The sequence below is a fragment of the Schistocerca piceifrons genome, chromosome 11, assembly GCF_021461385.2.
Source record: "Schistocerca piceifrons isolate TAMUIC-IGC-003096 chromosome 11, iqSchPice1.1, whole genome shotgun sequence".
In the NCBI taxonomy this organism is placed as follows: Eukaryota; Metazoa; Arthropoda; class Insecta; order Orthoptera; family Acrididae; genus Schistocerca; species Schistocerca piceifrons.
The window spans coordinates 151,026,750-151,046,031 of NC_060148.1; the positions used below are offsets into that span (position 1 = coordinate 151,026,750).

Sequence of the window (19,282 nt, forward strand, 5' to 3'; positions counted from 1 at the left end):
GATATTCTGCTGGTCCCATCATTGCTCTCGAATACCGTGTTACAGCCAACTATTATGTGAACATTTTAGGTGATCAGGTGCACTCCATGATTCAGTGTTGTTCCCCAACAGTGATGCAATGTTTCAGGACCATTATGCATCCATTCACACAGCCAGGACACTACAGTAGTCGTATGAGGAACATGCAGCTGAACTGCAGTGTCTTCCCTGGCTAGCACAGTCCCCAGACTTGAACGTTGTCGAACCCTTGTGGGTTCTGATTGAAAAGTGGCATAACATTCCACTGAAGACTATACAATCGTTATATGTCAGTATTCCAAGAAGAATCATAGCTGTATTACGGGCGAATGAGCAGCCCACACTTTGTTAATAAACCATCCTTAAGTAAGTACAGGTCTCCACGTTATTTTACCTATCCCCTGTATTTTATACTGGAAGTACTGAGAGAACATGCTCAGGTTCGCATGAGTAAAGCGAGTAGGAGAATATACTTCAACCAATAATGTTCTGAACGTCAGTAATAGGGTGACGGATGTTGCTCAAAACAAAGAACTTTCCCCGATTTCGTACGAAAAGAGCTAGTGGAGCTTCTCACAACCGGAAAACATTGGAGTAGCATTCTCGAGCTGAGTAAGTTCTGTTTAGGTTAAGTTTTACTGACTTTTTGGCCGTAACAGCAGAATTCATGTTGCTTGGAAGGTAATAAAGATATATGTAGCTCAACGAAATGCTGAAGAGAGAAAGTGTAGAAGTTTATACAGGTTTCGCAACAAGAACATTATTTCCTGGGCGAACTTCCTTCTAGAAAATCGCAAGAGAAGAGGGGCGACCTTTCAGACGAAGTGAAAATCAAAACATATTTTTTTCTATTTAGTAGACCCATGTTTTCAGACTGATGTACGAGAAGATTTAGGTGTAGGGCTACAGCAGACAACCGTATCACTGACATTTCCAGATGTTCATCGTAATGCTTCCCACAGCATAAGTCTTATATTTTGTTATGTTAGAAATAAGTAGGAGGATCAGAAAAAATCAGTAACTGGTTCATTACAAACATAGGGATCTGTTTCTCGTAACGCACTGCATGGGCGACTGCTTATGTAATTAGCATGCAAGCAGACCATTGCGCACAGTAATTAACCAAAATTATCGCGTGTTAGAAAACGCTGACGGAGTTCCGGTTTGGAGTAGATAAAATGTCATGTAATCTTAATATTTCGTTCGCGTAATGTGTTCACCTAATTTCAGTAATAGAAAAGATTTCCGCATGTTGAAAATTCGGTAATATCAATTTGCTGTCGTACATACAAATGTGTAAAATTGAGTGCAAATCTTCCAGAACAAACTGATGCCAGTTCCATATATGTACACCGAATAGCTTGCCTGTTTGAGCGAGCCGAATGAAATGTAACATTACGCGCTATCTGTTCCGGACGCGTCAGACGTCACACACCGAGAACTCAATAAGGTGAGTGGGGACGGGAGTGGGGGGGGGGGGGGGGACGCAGAGTGAAGGGGGTGGTGGTAAACTCCTATGGGACCAAACTGCTGAGATCATCGGTCCCTAAGCTTACACACTACTTAATCTAACTTAAACTAACTTAGGCTAAGGACAACACCCACACACCCTTGCCTGGGGGAGCACTCGAACCTCCGACGGGGGAGCCGCGCGAACCGTGGCGAGGCGCCTGAGACCGCGTGGCTACCCGACGCGGCGCAGTGAGAAGGAACAACCTCATCAGAGTATATGGTTTCGAATTTTTTACTCATACGAACTTGCTCGGAGAATGTTCTTTTCTTCTGAGAACCCTCTCCAGAGAAACACCTCTTGTTTATTCATACGACCCAGTGTGTTTATTGTCTGTTGGGTGTCCGTACAAGTTAGAAAACCAGACATGCTTCAGGGGGCACACAGCTCCAATGGCCGTGGTGGAGCTTTGATACCGCGCTTCTAGTTTGGGTAGCGTATGATTCTGTGTATCTCCTATAGTTCACATATCACCATTTACAATGGGTCATCTCTAAATTCCGCCAGTCCACTTAATTACGGGAGTCGCATGACATCGTTACTAATGGCTTCAGCACTACAAGCCAAAACGTGGATCGCCCATTGACCCCTACATCTGTACGCAAATTGACGACAATGTCTTCCATGATAGTAGTTTGCCTCGCCTGTCGAAACTCCAGCTCCTTGTGTGTGGCGAGTATTTACTGCGTCTTCTGTTGATTTGCCTCTTCGTGTGCCAATGCACGCGACCCTAAACTGAATATGGTAGTCAGTATTGTATCGTTCCTGCTGTGTGGTACACTGGAAAATTCTCCAGAAGTTTCGAGGCTTTCATTACACTTTGTTTTAGTGGAGATTGTACGTTCACCTTCTTCCTGCACTTAAATCCGTTCTTTCGTTGCCTTATGGAGTAATAATGATTCAGACCATTGTCAGTATGCACTACTTCCTCCATTTGTGGTGTGCAGATGATGAACTTCATCACTGCATGGATTCTGAGTTCCAGCTTGTTAGTGCAGTAGGTGTGATACTGTACATCCAATCAGAACAGCGTGCTGGTGTACGTAGCGTGGAAATGATTTGCGAGCCTTAGCAGCATGGCACCACATGTCTTGGGAGGGACTGCATTCCGGTGAAACTGGGGACCCAGACATCACACGGAACTTATTATCATGCAGCTTCATGCTTTAATTGACAATGTTGTTCTCAAGTAACAGTGATAACCGAGGACCATGCTACAAGGAGTACAGGTTTTTCTGCTTTGTATGCAAACTTTCCATCCTTAATGGGGCTATAAGGAATGTAGTCGCAGCTTATTTAGGAAAAAAAGTCTCATACACCAAGATCGAATGTGTACCTGATACACATGCTTCGAAACGATATACAGAACACTGAATTTAGGACCACGTTTTACGGCCAACGGTTGCCGTATGATAACTCGCTCTGTCAAAAGAGACACCAATCACTCACGAAGTGGGACGCAGCGAATAGTTCGGATCCAAGTAAACAAACTTTTGTATGCAATAGTGGTGCTTTATTTTGTCGAGTCACGTCAGAAAACATGTACTTCTACACGTCAAGCTGCACGTAGATCAGACATAGCAGTGTGAGACGCTCGACTACACACTTACGGACGTAAGCAGAAACATTATAAAAATGCCACAACTCATACTGGTTTCAATGAGTAAAACAAAACACGTATTGTGAAATAAACACACACTTTTGGTAGTTGAAAAGATGGATTTGAAATACCTTAAATCATCATGTCGTGCTGTCCTTAAGCGTTGGATTAGCTGAAAGGGACTGGAGAAGTGGAATACATGCGAAATTTTTCTTTAAAGGAAAGACGTACGCTACAGCAGCGCTTCGGTTCTGCTGTTTAATGTGTTTAATTTACATCGAAAACCAATTCACGTGATATAACAGCACAGAACGGGGCGAATGTTCTGCAATAAATAGTTAAAATCAGTATATCACTCAAATGCTCTGGAATCTAAAGCTGAAATCTCGAAATGCTGGAATACTAAAAAACCAATGGGTTAGAGATTGCTTGCTGTGTTTCTATGCTTCCTTTAAGGAATGCAAAAGTTCCAGGTGTGGATTCCAGTGCCGGCCAGTGTGACCGAGCGGTTCTAGGAACTTCAGTCTGGAACCGCGCGACCGCTACGGTCGCAATTTCGAATCCTGCCTCGGGCATGGATGTGTGATGTCCTTAGGTTAGTTAGGTTTAAGTAGTTCTAAGTCTAGGTGACTGATGACTTCAGATGTTAAGTCCCATAGTGCTCAGAGCCATTTGAACCATTTGAGTGCCAGTCTGCCACACAGTTTTAATCTGCCAGGAAGTTTCTAGTCCACTGCTGAGTGAAAATTCAGTCTGGATGCTTTTACGTTCTTGCATACGCTGTACATGCTTGGTTTTTAACTTTTAACCTCGCGGCTTTTGTGTTACAGGCGGCCGCTGTTGAGTGAACGCCTACTGCGCTATCAGCCGTGGAACCTCTCCTTTCCCGACGACTTCAGTGCGCTGTGCGAGGAGCGGCAGCCAGAGCTGTCGCAGGTGTTCAGCCTAGCTGCCTCACTGTACGCCGCCTATCGCGTCTACTGGTACGCTGCCGCTGAGTACATCGATTTATTATACGAAGATGAATTCAAGACTGTAGGTAAGTTTAATACCGGGACCCGTCCACTTCACGGTTATGCGCTGAAGACTGTCCAATTATTTGAGGAATGAGGTTCAAATACCCTTCTGAATATCTAGTTTTAGATCTTACGTTATTATACTTGCTACCCAAGATAATCACTGGTGCTCTTTCAAAAGTCAGTTTTTCGACTGCTTGGCAACTCTCCATCTGGACCTGTTAAAACCTAACTACACTATTTAGATGTATTGTTGACTCTTTTATTATAAGGGAGTAAAAAAAACTACGTACACAAAATTTTAGAGTGTTTAGAGAAGATAAAAAAAAAAAAAACAATTTGTATGTGACACAAATTTCACAGGTGCACCCTCTACCTGCTAGTGGTCCGTGAAGGTTCCTACGCTAGTGATGTACAGAGACTGTGTGATGTTTTAGAGACATTACTCAAGTGCCAGCTGGGTGCTAATGATTGCATAACACACTCGAGACAAGTGGGTGTTCCACAAATAATGGTTGTAGCCTCAGCCTAACAGGCAACCGGCTCACCTGGGGTGTCTGCCAGTGCCTGGTACACCGAACAACTCGTCTCCCTCCAGCAGGAGCCCCGCAACATCTCTAAAAAAAATGCCCATCCAACAGCACTTTGAACACCGTCTCTGAACATCAGTGGAGGTAAGACCTTCATACATCTGCGACATTTGCTTCATATAAAAAAGTGTTCCTTTTTTTCTTCTATAAACACTCTAAAATTCTGTACATGTAGTTTTTATCAGACCCAGTCTAAGGCTTGTTTTAAAAATGGCGATTGGAATCTGTAACACAATGGATACAGACAATCAAATTTTTTGTCAATACTGTAACTGGTGTAGTGTTCTAAATTTTTCATGTATGGTAATGGTATGATACTGTTCGTATTTACTAATTTTCTTTGACGAATAATATTTCGATATGTAATTGAACAGTTAATTGGACAAGAAATAGTGTTAATATGTTCTTACGTATGTTAATATTAGGATGTGTAGTAGGTATGAGAAAACTCTGTACGAATGTGTAATCGTGATGCAGAATAGTTTTAAAAAGTTCCTCTTAAAGCGCTGCACACCAGCAAGATAGTCAGGCGCGAGTCGCTGGACTGTACGCTACAGTGGGCGCTCACGGCGGGAAGGGTAGGTAGGGGGGGGGGGGGGGGTGGAGTGCAGTGCGTGCTGCTGACTGCTCACCTGCCTGGACCGAGCGAGGTGGCACAGTGGTTAGCACACTGGACTCGCGTTCCGGACGACGACGATTCAATTCCGCGTCCGGCCATTATGATTTAGGTTTTCCGTGATTTACCTAAATCACTCCAGGCTAATGCCGGGCCAGCCCACTTCGTTCTCCATCCTTACCTAATCTGATGAGACTGATGAACTCGCTGTTTGGTCTCTTCCCCCAAACAACCCACCCACCCACCCCACCTGCCTGGGGGTGGGGAGAGGGGGGGGGGTAAGTCGGCATGGGCGAAGTCAGTCAGGTGGAGGTGGGGGTGTGAGTGGGTAGAGGTTGGCACACACTCAACGAATCTGACTGTGTGGTTTCGTCAATGTAACATTTTGCTGATATGCCCTCCCCCAACTGGTCCCACTGCAGTGTTAAGATTTGAATTCTAAACTTGGTCACTCATCTCGTTCACAAAGGCTGAAACACATACACAGGCTGGTCCATTTATCGTGGCCAGGCCAAATATCTCATGGAATAAGCGTCAAACGAAAAAACTACAGAAAACGAAACTTGTGTATCTTGAAGGGGGAAACCAGATGGCGCTATGGTTGGCCCGGTAGATGGCGCTGCCATAGGTCAAACGGATATCAAGTGCGTTTTTTAAAATAGGAACCCCCATTTTTTATAACATATTCGTGTAGTACGTCAAGAAATATGAATGTTTTAGTTGGACCACTTTTTTCGCTTTGTGATAGATGCCGCTGTAATAGTCACCAACATATGGCTCACGACTTTAGACGAACAGTTGGTAACAGGTAGGTATTTTAAATTGAAATACAGAACGTAGGTACGTTTGAACATTTTATTTCAGGTTTTCCAATGTGATACATGTGAACTTATCATTTCCGAGAACACATGCTGTTACAGCGTGATTACCTGTAAATACCACATTAATGCAATAAATGCTCAAAATGATGTCCGTCAACCTCAATGCATTTGGCAATACGTGTAACGACATTCCTCTCAGCAGCGAGTAGTTCGCCTTCCCTAATGTTCGCGCATGCATTGACAATGCGCTGACGCATGTTGTCAGGCATATTCGGTGGATCACGATAACAAATATCCTTCAACTTTCCCCACAGAAAGAAATCCTGGGACGTCAGATCCGGTGAACGTGCGGGCCGTATTATGGTGCTTCAACGACCAATCCACCTGTCATGAAATATGCTATTCCATACCGCTTGAACCACACGCGAGCTATGTGCCGGACACTCATCATGTTGGAAGTACATCGCCATTCTGTCATGCAGTCAGACATCTTATAGTAACATCGGTAGAACGTTAAGTAGGAAATCTGCATACATTGCACCATTTAGATTGCCACGCGCCGGCCGTGGTGGCGGTGCAGTTCTAGGCGCTACAGTCTGAAACCGCGTGACCGCTACGGTCGCAGGTTCTAATCCTGCCTCGGGCATTGATGTATGTGATGTCCTTAGGTTAGTTAGGTTTAAGTAGTTCTAAGTTCTATGGGACTGATGACCTAAGGTCAGGTCCCATAGTGCTCAGAGCCATTTGAACCACTTTTTTTAGATTGCCACCGATAACATGGGGGCCAATTATCCATCGTCCCATAATGCCGCACCCTACATTAAGCCACCAAGGTCGCTCATATTCCACTCGTCGCAGCCATCGTGGATTTTCCGTTGCCCAGTAGTGTATATTATGCTGGTTTACGTTACCGCTGTTGGTGAATGACGCTTCGTCGCTAAATAGAACGCGTGCAAAAAATCTGTCATCGTCCCATAATTTCTCTTGTGCCCAGTGGCAGAACTGTACACGACGTTCAAAGTCGTCGCCATGCAATTCCTGGTGGACAGAAATATGATACGGGTGCAATCGATATTGATGTAGCATTCTCAACAGCGACGTTGTTGAGATTCCCGATTCTCGCGCAATTTGTCTGCTACTGATTTGCGGATTAGCCGCAACAGCAGCTAAAACACCTACTTGGGCATCATCATTTGTTGCAGGTCGCGATTGACGTTTCACATGTGGCTGAACAGTTCCTGTTTCCTTAAATAACGTAACTATCCGGCGAAGGGTCCAGACACTTGGATGATGTTGTCCAGGATACCGAGCAGCACACATAACACACGCCTGTTGGGTATTTTGATCACAAAAGCCATACATCAAAACGATATCGATCTTTGCCGCTATTGGTAAACGGTCCATTTTAACACTGGTAATGTATCACAAAGCAAATACCGTCGGCACTGGCGGAATATTACGTGATACCACGTACTTACAAGTTTGTGACTATTACAGCGCCATGTATCACAAAGCGAAAAGAGTGGTTGAACTAAAACATTCGTATTTCTTGACGTACTACACGAATATGTAATAAAAATGGGTGTTCCTATTTTAAAAAACGCAGTTGATAACCGTTTGACCCATGGCAGCGCCATCTAGCGGGCCAACCATAGCGCCATCTGGTTTCCCCCTTCAAGCTAGACTAGTTTCGTTCTTTGTAGTTTTTTTGTTTGATGCTTATTTCGTGAGCTATTTGGCCCAGTCACTCTCAATGGAGCACATTGTATGTAAGGTAATATGCACACATCAAAAAAAGTTTTGCATTATCCCTGTTCCCAGAACTGAAGAAAGACGTTGACTGTGGATATTGGATCACGGACACAGTCCATTTAGCTGTTCACAGATGTCACTAAACCCACCCAAAGATGTAAACTACCATGCATGAGCAGTACCTATTAGACGGAGGGGATTCGACAGCCGATCAGTTCCAGTCATCCCACCAGGAAGGAGGTACACATCTCGTGTTGTCTGTCTAGACGGTCAATACCGCGGTTCGATCGCGTCCACATTGTTATTTTGTGCCAGGAAGGTCCCTCAACAACGGAAGTGTCCAGGCGTCTTGGAGTGAACCAAAGCGATGTTGCTCGGACATGGAGGAGATACAGAGAGATAGGAACTGCCGATTACATACCTCGCTGAGGCCGCCCAAGCGCTACTACTGCAGTGGATGACCGCTACCTACTGATTATGTCTCGGGGGAACCCTGACAGCAACGCCACCATGTTGAATAATGCTTTTCGTCCAGCCACAGGACATCGTGTTACGACTCAAACTGTGCGCAATAGGCTTCATGATGCGCAACTTCACTCCTGACGTCCATGGTGAGGTCCATCTTTGCAACCACGACACCATGCAGCTCGGTACAGATGGACCCAGCAACATGCCGAATGTACTGCTCAGGATTTGCATCACGTTCTCTTCACCAATGAGTGTCGCATATGCCTTCATCCAGACAATCGTCGGAGACGTGTTTGGAGGCAACCTGGTCAGGCTGAACGCCATAGACACACTCTGCAGCGAGTGCTTCAAGTTGGAGGTTCCCTGATGTTTTGGGGTGGCATTATGTGGGACCGACGTACTACGCTGGTAGTCACGGAAGGCGCCGTAGCGGTTGTACGATACGCGAATGCTATCCTCCGACCAATAGTGCAATAATATTGGCTGCATATTGGCGAGGCATTCGTCTTCATGGACGACAGTTCGCGCCGACATCGTGCACATCTTGTGAATAACTTCCTTCAGGATAACGACATCGCTCGAATAGAGTGGCCAGCATGCTCTCCAGACATGATCCCTAAAGGGCTGTTTATGGACACGTGACCCATCAATCACTCTAAGGGATCTACGCCGAATCGCCGTTAAGGGGTGGGTCAATCTGGACGAACAGTGCCTTGATGAAGTTGTGGATAGTATGCCACGACGAATACAGGCATGCATCAATGCGAGAGGACGTGCTATTGGGTATTAGAGGTACCGGTGTGTACAGCAATCTGAACCACCATCTCTGAAGGGCCCGCTGTATGGTGGTACAAGATGCAATGTTTGATTTTCATGAGCAATAACAAGGACTGAAATAATGTTTATGTTGATCTCTATTCCAATTTTATATACAGGTTGCGGAACTCTCGGAACCGAGGTGATGCAAAACATTTTTTTGATGTGTGTATAAATATAAAGCCAATTCTTCTTTGAGAGCACAGGCTAAAGAATTACAACAGATAATTACTCTGTCCTGATCAATCATTCACACTTTAAGAGCAGTCCGCAGCTCGTGGTCGTGCTGTAGCGTTCTCGCTTCCCGTGCCCGGGTTCCCGGGTTCGATTCCCGGCAGGGTCAGGGATTTTCTCTGCCTCGTGGTGCTGGGTGTTGTGTGATGTCCTTAGGTTAGTTAGGTTTAAGTAGTTCTAAGTTCTAGGGGAGTGATGACCATAGATGTTAAGTCCCATAGTGCTCAGAGCCATTTGAACCATCACTTTAAGAGCTACTAGAAAACCATATAACATGCATAAGTAAAAGTTAAAAAAATTCCTAACGACGGTTTCGCTACAGAACACTGATGTAGTTGATATTACATTATGTAGTTGCCGTTCTGTTCCAAGTCTTCCTCGCCCTTTGCTTCCTTGTACACTTTCTTCTAGAATTTCACAAGGGTCCCGTTGTGGTGCACTATGTGACCTATCCACTCACACCGTCTTCCCCCGTTTTTCCCTAAATCGGTGGTGTTAGGGAACAAGAAAATTCGTAACATCTACGAGATTCAAAGGCTATAATTTACGTGTGTTCTGTCGAGACAAAGCTTGGAAGCATTTGTAGACAACTTTCTGGTTTACTGAGACGACCACTGAGCAACAGAAGCCCCAGGAGGAAGTGTCCGCTCCACAAAACACTCAGAAAATATGCCTGAAGCACAACGCAAATTTTGTAAATCGATTTCGGGAAGTTGCGCCTGTGATTTGTTTTTTCCATCAGTTCTTAAGTACTAATTTCAGCAGTGGCACCTGTCTGTTAAACAATTCTATTTGCTCGAATCACTATATATTTTAATTTATTATTTTATTCTCGTTGCTGGACTTTATCTCTTACTCGATCGTTCCATCTGTCTATCGTGCACCAGATTTGAAAGGAGTTTTAATCGTACATTTCTCACTTCGGTAGGGAGTAACTCCATTTAAACGAGAATTGGGGAGGACAGAGAGCTTGTGCTCTCTCCACGGGAAAATTAATTATGCCTGCCGGTGTCGTTCTTGCTGTCTCGTGGGCCCCTACCACCATGGCACAGCGCGTCCCCAGGTTGCAGATAGGGGATACGACCTTCAGATATGAAGGGTAGCTGCAAATACAAGAATTAAGCAGTCGCAGACAGCCGGTGGGGAGCAGGCGATGGCGTGATGAACCATCCCTGTTTATTCTTCTCTTACTATCAAATCTATTCATTAAGAATCAGAAACACTAATGGGCATGGGTCCCTTTGAAGTAAAATATTCCAGAGGTAAACTAGGTTCCCATTCGGATCTGCAGGCGGAACCTACTTCGAAGAGATTCAGGCCAAAAGGAACTTTCAGGTTGGGAACATGGAACGTTAAAAGTTTGAACAAGCCAGGAACGTTCCAGTCATTGTTAGACGAATTAGATAGATACGATGTAGACATTACAGCTATTCAAAAAACACGGTGGTAGGGGGAGGGTAGCATAACGAGGGGTAACTATACGTTTTCCTATGGAGGTGCGGAAGCTCACAGTTTCGGAACGGGTTTCGCAATACAGAGAAATATGCTTCACGCAATCAGAGATATAAGGTTCATTAGTGACCGACTATCAGTTATAGTGTTGTCCGGCAGGTGGAATAGACTAATAGTAATTAGTGTACACTCACCAACTGAGGACATGGAAGCGGTTGTTGAAGACTGCTTTTATGAAGAACTAGATCAACTGTGGGATGAGTTCTCCTCGTACGATACAAAATTAATCATAGGTGATTTTAATGTGAAGATAGGGAAGGAGGAAATATTCCGGCCAACAATTGGGAAAGAAAGTTTGCATAACATTTCGAATGATAATGGCACAAGGGTGGTTAATTTTGCTGTTTCAAAAGAAATGATTGTTGAGCGCACATATTTCAAAAGGAAGGACATTCATAAAGCAACTTGGGTCTCTCCAGATGGACACTCCCGAAACCAAATTGATTATGTTCTTGTAGATCGGAGATGGCACACTAGTATACAAAATGTTAGGACTTTCAGGGGAGCAGACTGCGATTCTGATCATTTTGTTGTAGTTGCCAAAGTTCACCAACGGCTATCTATAGCAACATCAAGGTGTCGCAATGCAGAACTTGTTAGGTTCGACACTGACAAGCTAAATGATGAAAACTTTAGAAGAAGGTACATGATAGAAATTTCAAATAGGTTTGATGCTCTCAGGACACAAGAAGATCAAGACGAGGATGTAACTAAACAGTGGATCACTGTGAGGAATAATATCAAAGAGGCAGCGAAGGTCACAATAGGTACAATTAAGAAGAACAGGAGGAAACCGTGGTTTGATGAGGAATGTAAGAAATTGGTAGAGGAAAGGAGAAAAGCGCGATTAGATTGGGATAGAATGGGAGACAGGAAACGAGAGTTCTTGAACATGAGAAGGGAAGTTGGTTGTAGGCTACGGGCAAAGAAGAGGGATTATTTGAACAACCAAATTAAAAAAATGGAAACAAACAGTAAAACAAAAAACATTAGGGAACTTTACCTAGACATAAATGGGTATAGGAAGGGGTTCAAGGCTAGGATAAATGCACTTCAAGGGGATGGCGAGATAATACTGACAGACCCCAGCGCTATATTAAATAAATGGAGGGCGTATTTTGAGCATCTATTAAATGTACACCAGGAAGCAGGAAACGAGCAGGCGTACGAAATACATACAGCAGAACCCCAGATACCTGAGCCAACGTTAAAGGAAGTAAGAGATGCAATCAACAAATTGAAAAACCATAAAGCACCAGGATCAGACTGCATAACTGCAGAATTAGTTAAAAATGGGGGACAGAAATTGGTGGAAGTATTTCACAAAGTGACAACTAAAGTATGGAACTCAGAGATGATACCTGAATAGTGGCAGGAGTCGATTATGATCTCAGTTTTTAAGAAGGGCGACAAAATGGATTGTAGTAATTATAGAGGGATATCGCTGTTACCAGTATGTTCCAAAATTTTCTCGAATATTCTGCTAAGCAGGCTTACACCATATGCAGATGAAATTGCGGTGGATTACCAAGCTGGCTTTCGGAGGAACAGATCAACTATAGACCAAATATTCACCCTGCGTCAAATTTTGGAAAAGAAATGGGAATACATTAAACCAGTTCATAATATTTTCATAGATTTTACAAAAGCATATGATTCAGTATTGCAATCAAAATTGTACAGAATTCTGTTGGAACTTGGAATACCAAAGAAGTATGTTAGACTTATAGAAGCGAGTTTGAAAATCACAAAAGGTAGAGAACGTGTGGGGAAATTGGAGTCAGAAGAATTTGTAATAAAGAACGGGCTTAAGCAAGGAGACGCCCTGTCTCCGCTACTTTTTAATTTAGCCCTAGAATATACTGTACGAATGGCAGCAGATAATTGAGAGGATGCGGAGTTAAATCTAAATATTAAGATATTAGGGTATGCAGATGATCTAAACGTCATTAGCTATAGGAAAGAATCTTTAACAGCAAATGTGAATGCGTTAATCAAGGCTAGTGAAGACATAGGTCTAAGGATAAGTGAAGACAAAACTAAATGCCTGGTTACTACTAGAATGCCAACAGCAGGACATCAGGATATGTTAAGAGTTGGAGACATGCAGTTTAAAAAAGTGAACACATTTAAGTATCTAGGCGTGGACATCACTTCGAGAAATAAGATTGAATCCGAACTGAAGAAGAGATTACGGGCGCGAAATGCGTGCTACTACTCACTGAATAGATTACTTTCATCACGGATATTGTCTAGGAATTTAAAGATTAGAATATACAAAAATATTATTCTACCAGTTATGCTGTACGGGTGTGAGACTTGGTCTCTCATTGTGCAAAATGAAAAGCCGTTTCGAGTATTTGAAAACAAAATTTTGAGGAAAATTTTCGGAGCAAAAAGGGATGACATTAGCGGAGAGTGGCGAAAACTGCCTAACGAAGAGGTTCACGAACTCTGTTCAAGCCCTGACATAATCAGTATTATTAAATCACATAGGCTGCGATGGGCGGGTCATGTAGCTCGAATGGATGAGGGCAGGGCAGTGCGCAAAGTACTGGTAGGGCACTTAGAGGGAAAATGTCCTGTGGGGAGACCGAGGTGTAGAGGGAAAACGTCCTGTGGGAAGACCGAGGCTTAGGTGGGAGGACAATGTGAAGGCTGATTTGAGGAGCCTAGGTATTGAAGGTGACTGGAAGGAAGTAACCCAAGACAGGGACAGATGGCGAAAATACGTTGCTGCGGTAATGGACTCCTGGCTCCTGGTCTGAGACCAGTGAGTGAGTGGTGTCGCTCTTGACCGCTTCAGACAATCGAACTTGCAGGGTTTTAATTGGTAGTAAAGCGACTAATTAAGAAACTAAGATGGTCGAAAATGGTTACAACAGATAAAGAAGTAAGTTATCATAAGAATATGCGTATATTAGAACCCAGAACTCTAATACTGCAAAGAAGGGCCTTTACAAAATTTCAGCAGTTGCCAATAATTTACTGCAGACACTTATAAGCATAATACTGGCACACAAATGGAAATAGGCATTGTTGGCAAGTTAGTAAACAAGTAGACGTTTGGCGAATGAGAGACCCTTACGCCATCTGTTGCTAGACTGTGCTGCTCTCTGCAGCGTGTGTATAATTATGACTGAAACTATAATGGACGCGGAGACAAACTTGTTAGCTGAAGTTAATGTTTCAATTCCTTAAAATACTAGCGAGTGGCGACAAGATATTAATGAGTGAGCAGCGACAAGAGCTCACAGACTTGAGTCGCATCCCTAGCATGAAAGAAATTCAGTTTAGAACCACTGTTCTCCACAACATTCAGTCTCTTTGAACGTCCACATATAGTCCAACAGATAATGATAACACCCCCATTCACCTTTCATTTTAATATCTAAGTCACCTACTCCAAAAACGAATCCTACTTTATCTTCAGCCACCCCAAAACATGAGCTTAAAACCTATACCAAACCTTATTTCGCCACATAACGCATCAAGACAAAGCAGTAGCGTACCATTCCATTCATACGTCTGTTCCATCAGCTCCAGCGAGATCGTCATCACTCACATGTTATCTCAATGCTACAACTATACCTTAATGAAAATTATTACAATCACATAACGCAATCCCATTCTCACTCTACACTCTACAAAGCACAGGTAATTGCTACAACATACCATCAAATGTTGTGGCGAATGGGTGCTTGTGAGACATCTTGATACCAGCCTCTCATTCTACAGACTAAAAAATCCATGGGATTGGTGACACACATGAAGAAAACCACTACCACATTTTGCGTAATCTGAACAATGCATTGAAAAGGATTCATTCTGTTCATTATCCTCTTGTCCATAACAAGCACATGCTGCGAAACAACCTCAACAAGCCAGACCCAGTGCCTCATATCTTAAAGATATCTTCATTGATCCTCATTGTTCCTAATGACTGCTCGACAATTCGGTACATACAGTGTCGCACAAATACGACGACCACATCTTTTGCTCGCAGTTTAAAGTACCTGTCCATAACGCCACAAAGCGAATTAAATATAGCATTTACAACACAAGACTAAAACGCCACATTCCAGAAAATGCTGATGAGACGCTGCTCATGACTCCATTACTTTTAACCATCTTAAAAAAAAACTCTTATTTCCTACTAGCTCTAGTAAAGTTGTGTGATGTCATACTGTATGCAAGTTTCTATCCCTATGACTTAAGGGTAGCGTCCCTGGATACTAATCAAAACTTCCTGGGACACAGATTCGAATATTGCTACTGCTTAAATTTAGAAAATAATCTTCAATAAATCAGTAATGGTGCAGGGGCGGACAGAGTTTCAGGACGCTCTTTTGCCCTTGGCATGGGTAACTGCTCCAAAAAGCCTGAAGAGTCAGTAGTGTTCAAAGGCATGAGCATGCAGAGTGTAATGGGAACCACTGATCTGTATCCACAGGGCATGTGGCCTGCAATTGAAAAGTATTATGATGACCCCTCCATTCGCGAAGTATTCCAGACTAGTCCCCCATTCGGAACTGTGGGAGGAAATTGCCAAGGGGCAGGTGTCCCACTGAATTATGTTTGCTGTATAGCTCCTTGTCCTACAGATCACGCTTCTTTTGTCACTGTAAATCTTACTCAACAGCATATCTTCATCTGCTTCAATAATTTCACCTCATGGTGTAGCCTCTGCTACATCAAAATCAATTATGTTAAAAACCCAAGGAATTATTACAATAAATACCACCAATCATTTCTATCTCCTTAACTTCCACCATGGCATGGTTGTGTGGTGGCACTCGCATCGGAGGTAAGATGGTTCCAATCCAGGTGATGGAATAAATTTCCGTCCTTAGTATTTCATCTAGCTCTACATCTACGTGATTACTCTGCTATTCACAACAAAATGCCGGGCAGGGGGTTCAGTGAACCTCCTTCATGCTGTCTCTCTACCATTCCACTCTCGAACGGCACGCGGGAAAAATGAGCACTTAAATTTTTCTGTGCGAGGCCTGATTTCTCTTATTTTATCGTGGTGATCATTTCTCCCTATATAGGTGGGTGCCAACAGAGTGTTTTCGCAATCGGAGGAGAAAACTGATGATTGAAATTTCATGATAAGATCCCGTCGCAACGAAAAACGCGTTTGTTTTAATGATTGGTACTCCAATTCACGTATCATGTCTGTGACACTATCTCCCCTATTTCGCGATAATACAAAACGAGCTGCCCTTCTTCGAACTTTTTCGATGTCATCCCTCAGTCCCACCTTATGTGGATCCCACACCGCACAGCAATAGTCCAGAATATGGCGGACAAGCATGGTGTAAGCAGTCTCTTTAGTAGACCTGTTGCACCTTCTAAGTGTTCTGCCAATGAATCGCTGTCTTTGGTTGGCTCTACCGATCTATGTGATCGTTCCAATTTCGGTTATTTGTAATTGTAATCTCTAAGTATTTAGCTGAATTTACAGCCTTCAGATTTGTGTGAGTTATCGCGTAATCGAAATTTAGCTGAGTTCTTTTAGTACTCGTGTGAATAACTTCACACTATTCTTTATTCAGGGTCACTTGCCACTTTTCGCACTACACAGATATCTTATCTAATTCGTTTTGCAAGTCGTTTTGATCATCTGATGACTTTACAAGACGGTAAATGACAGCATCATCTGCAAACAATCTAAGACGGCTTCTCAGATTGTCTCCTATGTCGTTAATATAGATCAGGAACAATAGAGGGCCTATAACCCTTCCTTGGGGAACGCCGGGTATTACTTCTGTTTTACTTGATGACTTTCCGTCTTTTACTACGAACTGTGACCTTTCTGACAGGAAATCACGAATCCAGTCGCACAACTGAGGCGATACTCCGTAGGCACGCAGTTTGGTTAGAAGACGCTTGTGAGGAACGGTGTCGAAAGCCTTCTGGAAATCTAAAGATATGGAATTAATTTGACATCCCCTGTCGATATCACTCATTATTTCATGAGTATAAAGAGCTAGTTGTGTTTCACAAGAACGACATTTTCTGAATCCGTGCTGACTGTGTGTCAATAAATCGTTTTCTTCGAGGTACTTCGTAATGTTCGAATACAGTATATGTTCCAAAACCCTACTGCAAATCGACGTTAGTGATATAGGCGTGTAATTCAGTGGATTACTCCTACTTCCCTTTTTGAATATTGGTGTGACTTGAGCAATTTTCCAGTCTTTAGGTACGGATCTTTCTGTGAGTGAGTGGGTGTATATAATTGCTAAATATGGAGCTATTTTATCAGCATACTCTGAGAGGAACTTAAGTGGTATACAATCTGGACCAGAGGTCCTGTCTTTATTAAGTGATTTAAGCTGCTTTGTTATACCGAGGATATCTACTTCTATGTTTCTCATCTTGGCAGTTGTTCTTGATTGGAATTCAGGAATATTTACTTCGTCTTCTTTGGTGAAAGAGTTTCGGAAAACCGTGTTTAATAACTCTGCTTTAGTGGCACTGTCATCAGTGACTTCACCTTTGTTATCGCGCAGTGAAGATACTGTTGCATCTTACCAGTGGTGTGCTTTATATATGACCAGAATCTCTATGGGTTTTCTGCCAGATTTCGAGACAGAATGTCGTTGTGGAAATTATTAAATGCATCTCGCACTGAAGTACGCGCTATATTTCAAACTTCGGTAAAACTTTGCCAATCTTGGGGATTTTGTGTTTTTTGTTAAATTTGGCATGCTTTTTTCGTTAGTTCTGCAACAACGATCAAACCCGTATTGTGTACCATGGGGGATCAGTACCATCACTTATTAAATATGTGGTTTATATCTCTCAATTCCTGTCGATACTATCTCTTTGAAAACATTCCACGACTTTTCTACACTTACATGATCAGATCTGAAGGAGTGAAGACTGTCTCTTAAAAGGCGTTAAGAGCATTTTTATCAGCTTTTTAAAATAGATATACTTTGCGTTTCTTTTTGATGGTTATAGATGTTGCTAAAAGGTCAAGTATGCTTTTGCAACCATTTACGCTTCGAGTGGGCTCATGAACTAATTGTTCAAAATAATTTTCTGAGAATGCATTCAGTACAATTTCGGATGACGTTTTATGCCTTCCGCCAGCTTTAATCGTATAATTTTTCCAGCATATCGAGGGTAGATTGAAGTCACCACAGACTATAACTGTATGAGCGGGGTTCAAATGGCTCTGAGCACTATGGAACTTAACATCTATGGTCATCAGTCCCCTAGAACTTAGAACTACTTAAACCTAACTAACGTAAGGACATCACACACATCCATGCCCGAGGCAGGATTCGAACCTGCGACCGTACCGGTCACGCGGTTCCAGACTGAAGCGCCTAAAACCGCACGGCCACAGCGGCCGGCTATGAGCGGGGTACTTATTTGAAATGAGGCTCACGTTTTCTTTGAGCTGTTCAGCAACTATATTTTCTGAGTCGGGGGGTCGGTAAAACGATGCAATTAATAGTTTAATCTGATTTTCAAGTATAACCTGTACCCATACTATTTCACATGAGCTATCCACTTCAATTGCGCTACAAGGCCAACTACCTCCGACAGCAATAAATACTCCACCACCAACTGTATTTAATCTATCTTTGCTGAACACTGTTAGATCATTTGAAAAAAATTTGGCTGAACTTATTTCTGGCTTTAGCCAGCTCTCTGTACCTGCAACTATTTGAGCTTCTATTAGGGCTTGGAGCATTGGTTCTTTCCCCAACACAGCTACGACAATTTACAACTACAATACCAATCGTTTCTACACCTACCTTACTGTGTTTTACCTGCCCACTTTTAGACGGACGTCCCTTCTGTGGTTCCCTGAGACATTATAACCTAAGAAACCGCCCAGTCTCTTCCACACAGCCCCTGCTACCCGTGTAGCCACCTCCTGTGTGTAGTGAACTCCTGACCTATTAAGCAGAACCTGGAAACCCACCACCTGATGACGCAAGTCAAGGAATCTGCAGCCTACACAGTCACAGAACCGCTTGAGCCTCTGATTTAGACCCTCCACTCCGATCTGTACCAAAGGACCACAGTCGGTTATATCGACGATGCTGCAGATGGTGAGCTCCGCCTTAATCTCGGAAGCAAAGACTGGCAATCTTTACCATTTCAGCTAGCTGCCCAAAACCAGACAGAATCTGCTCCAATCCAAAGCGACACACGTCATTGCTACCGACCTGAGCCATCACCTGCAGATGGCAGCGCCCTGTACTCTTCATGGCATCTGGAAGCACCCTTTCCACATCCGGAATGACTCCCCCCGGAATGCACACGAAGTGCACACTGGCTTCCTTCCCAACCTTGGCAG

The 19,282-nt window shown here is 43.3% G+C and overlaps 1 protein-coding gene across 1 annotated transcript in view; it reads left to right on the top strand.

Moving 5' to 3' along the window:
* The window catches only part of LOC124719835, a 178,562-nt gene that overhangs the window by 139,126 nt on the left and 20,154 nt on the right, over nt 1-19,282 (top strand). Inside the window, exon 6 of the mRNA XM_047245022.1 lies at nt 3,959-4,167. Coding sequence (XP_047100978.1) covers nt 3,959-4,167 — 209 coding nt within the window. The remainder of the gene's footprint in view (nt 1-3,958; nt 4,168-19,282) is intronic.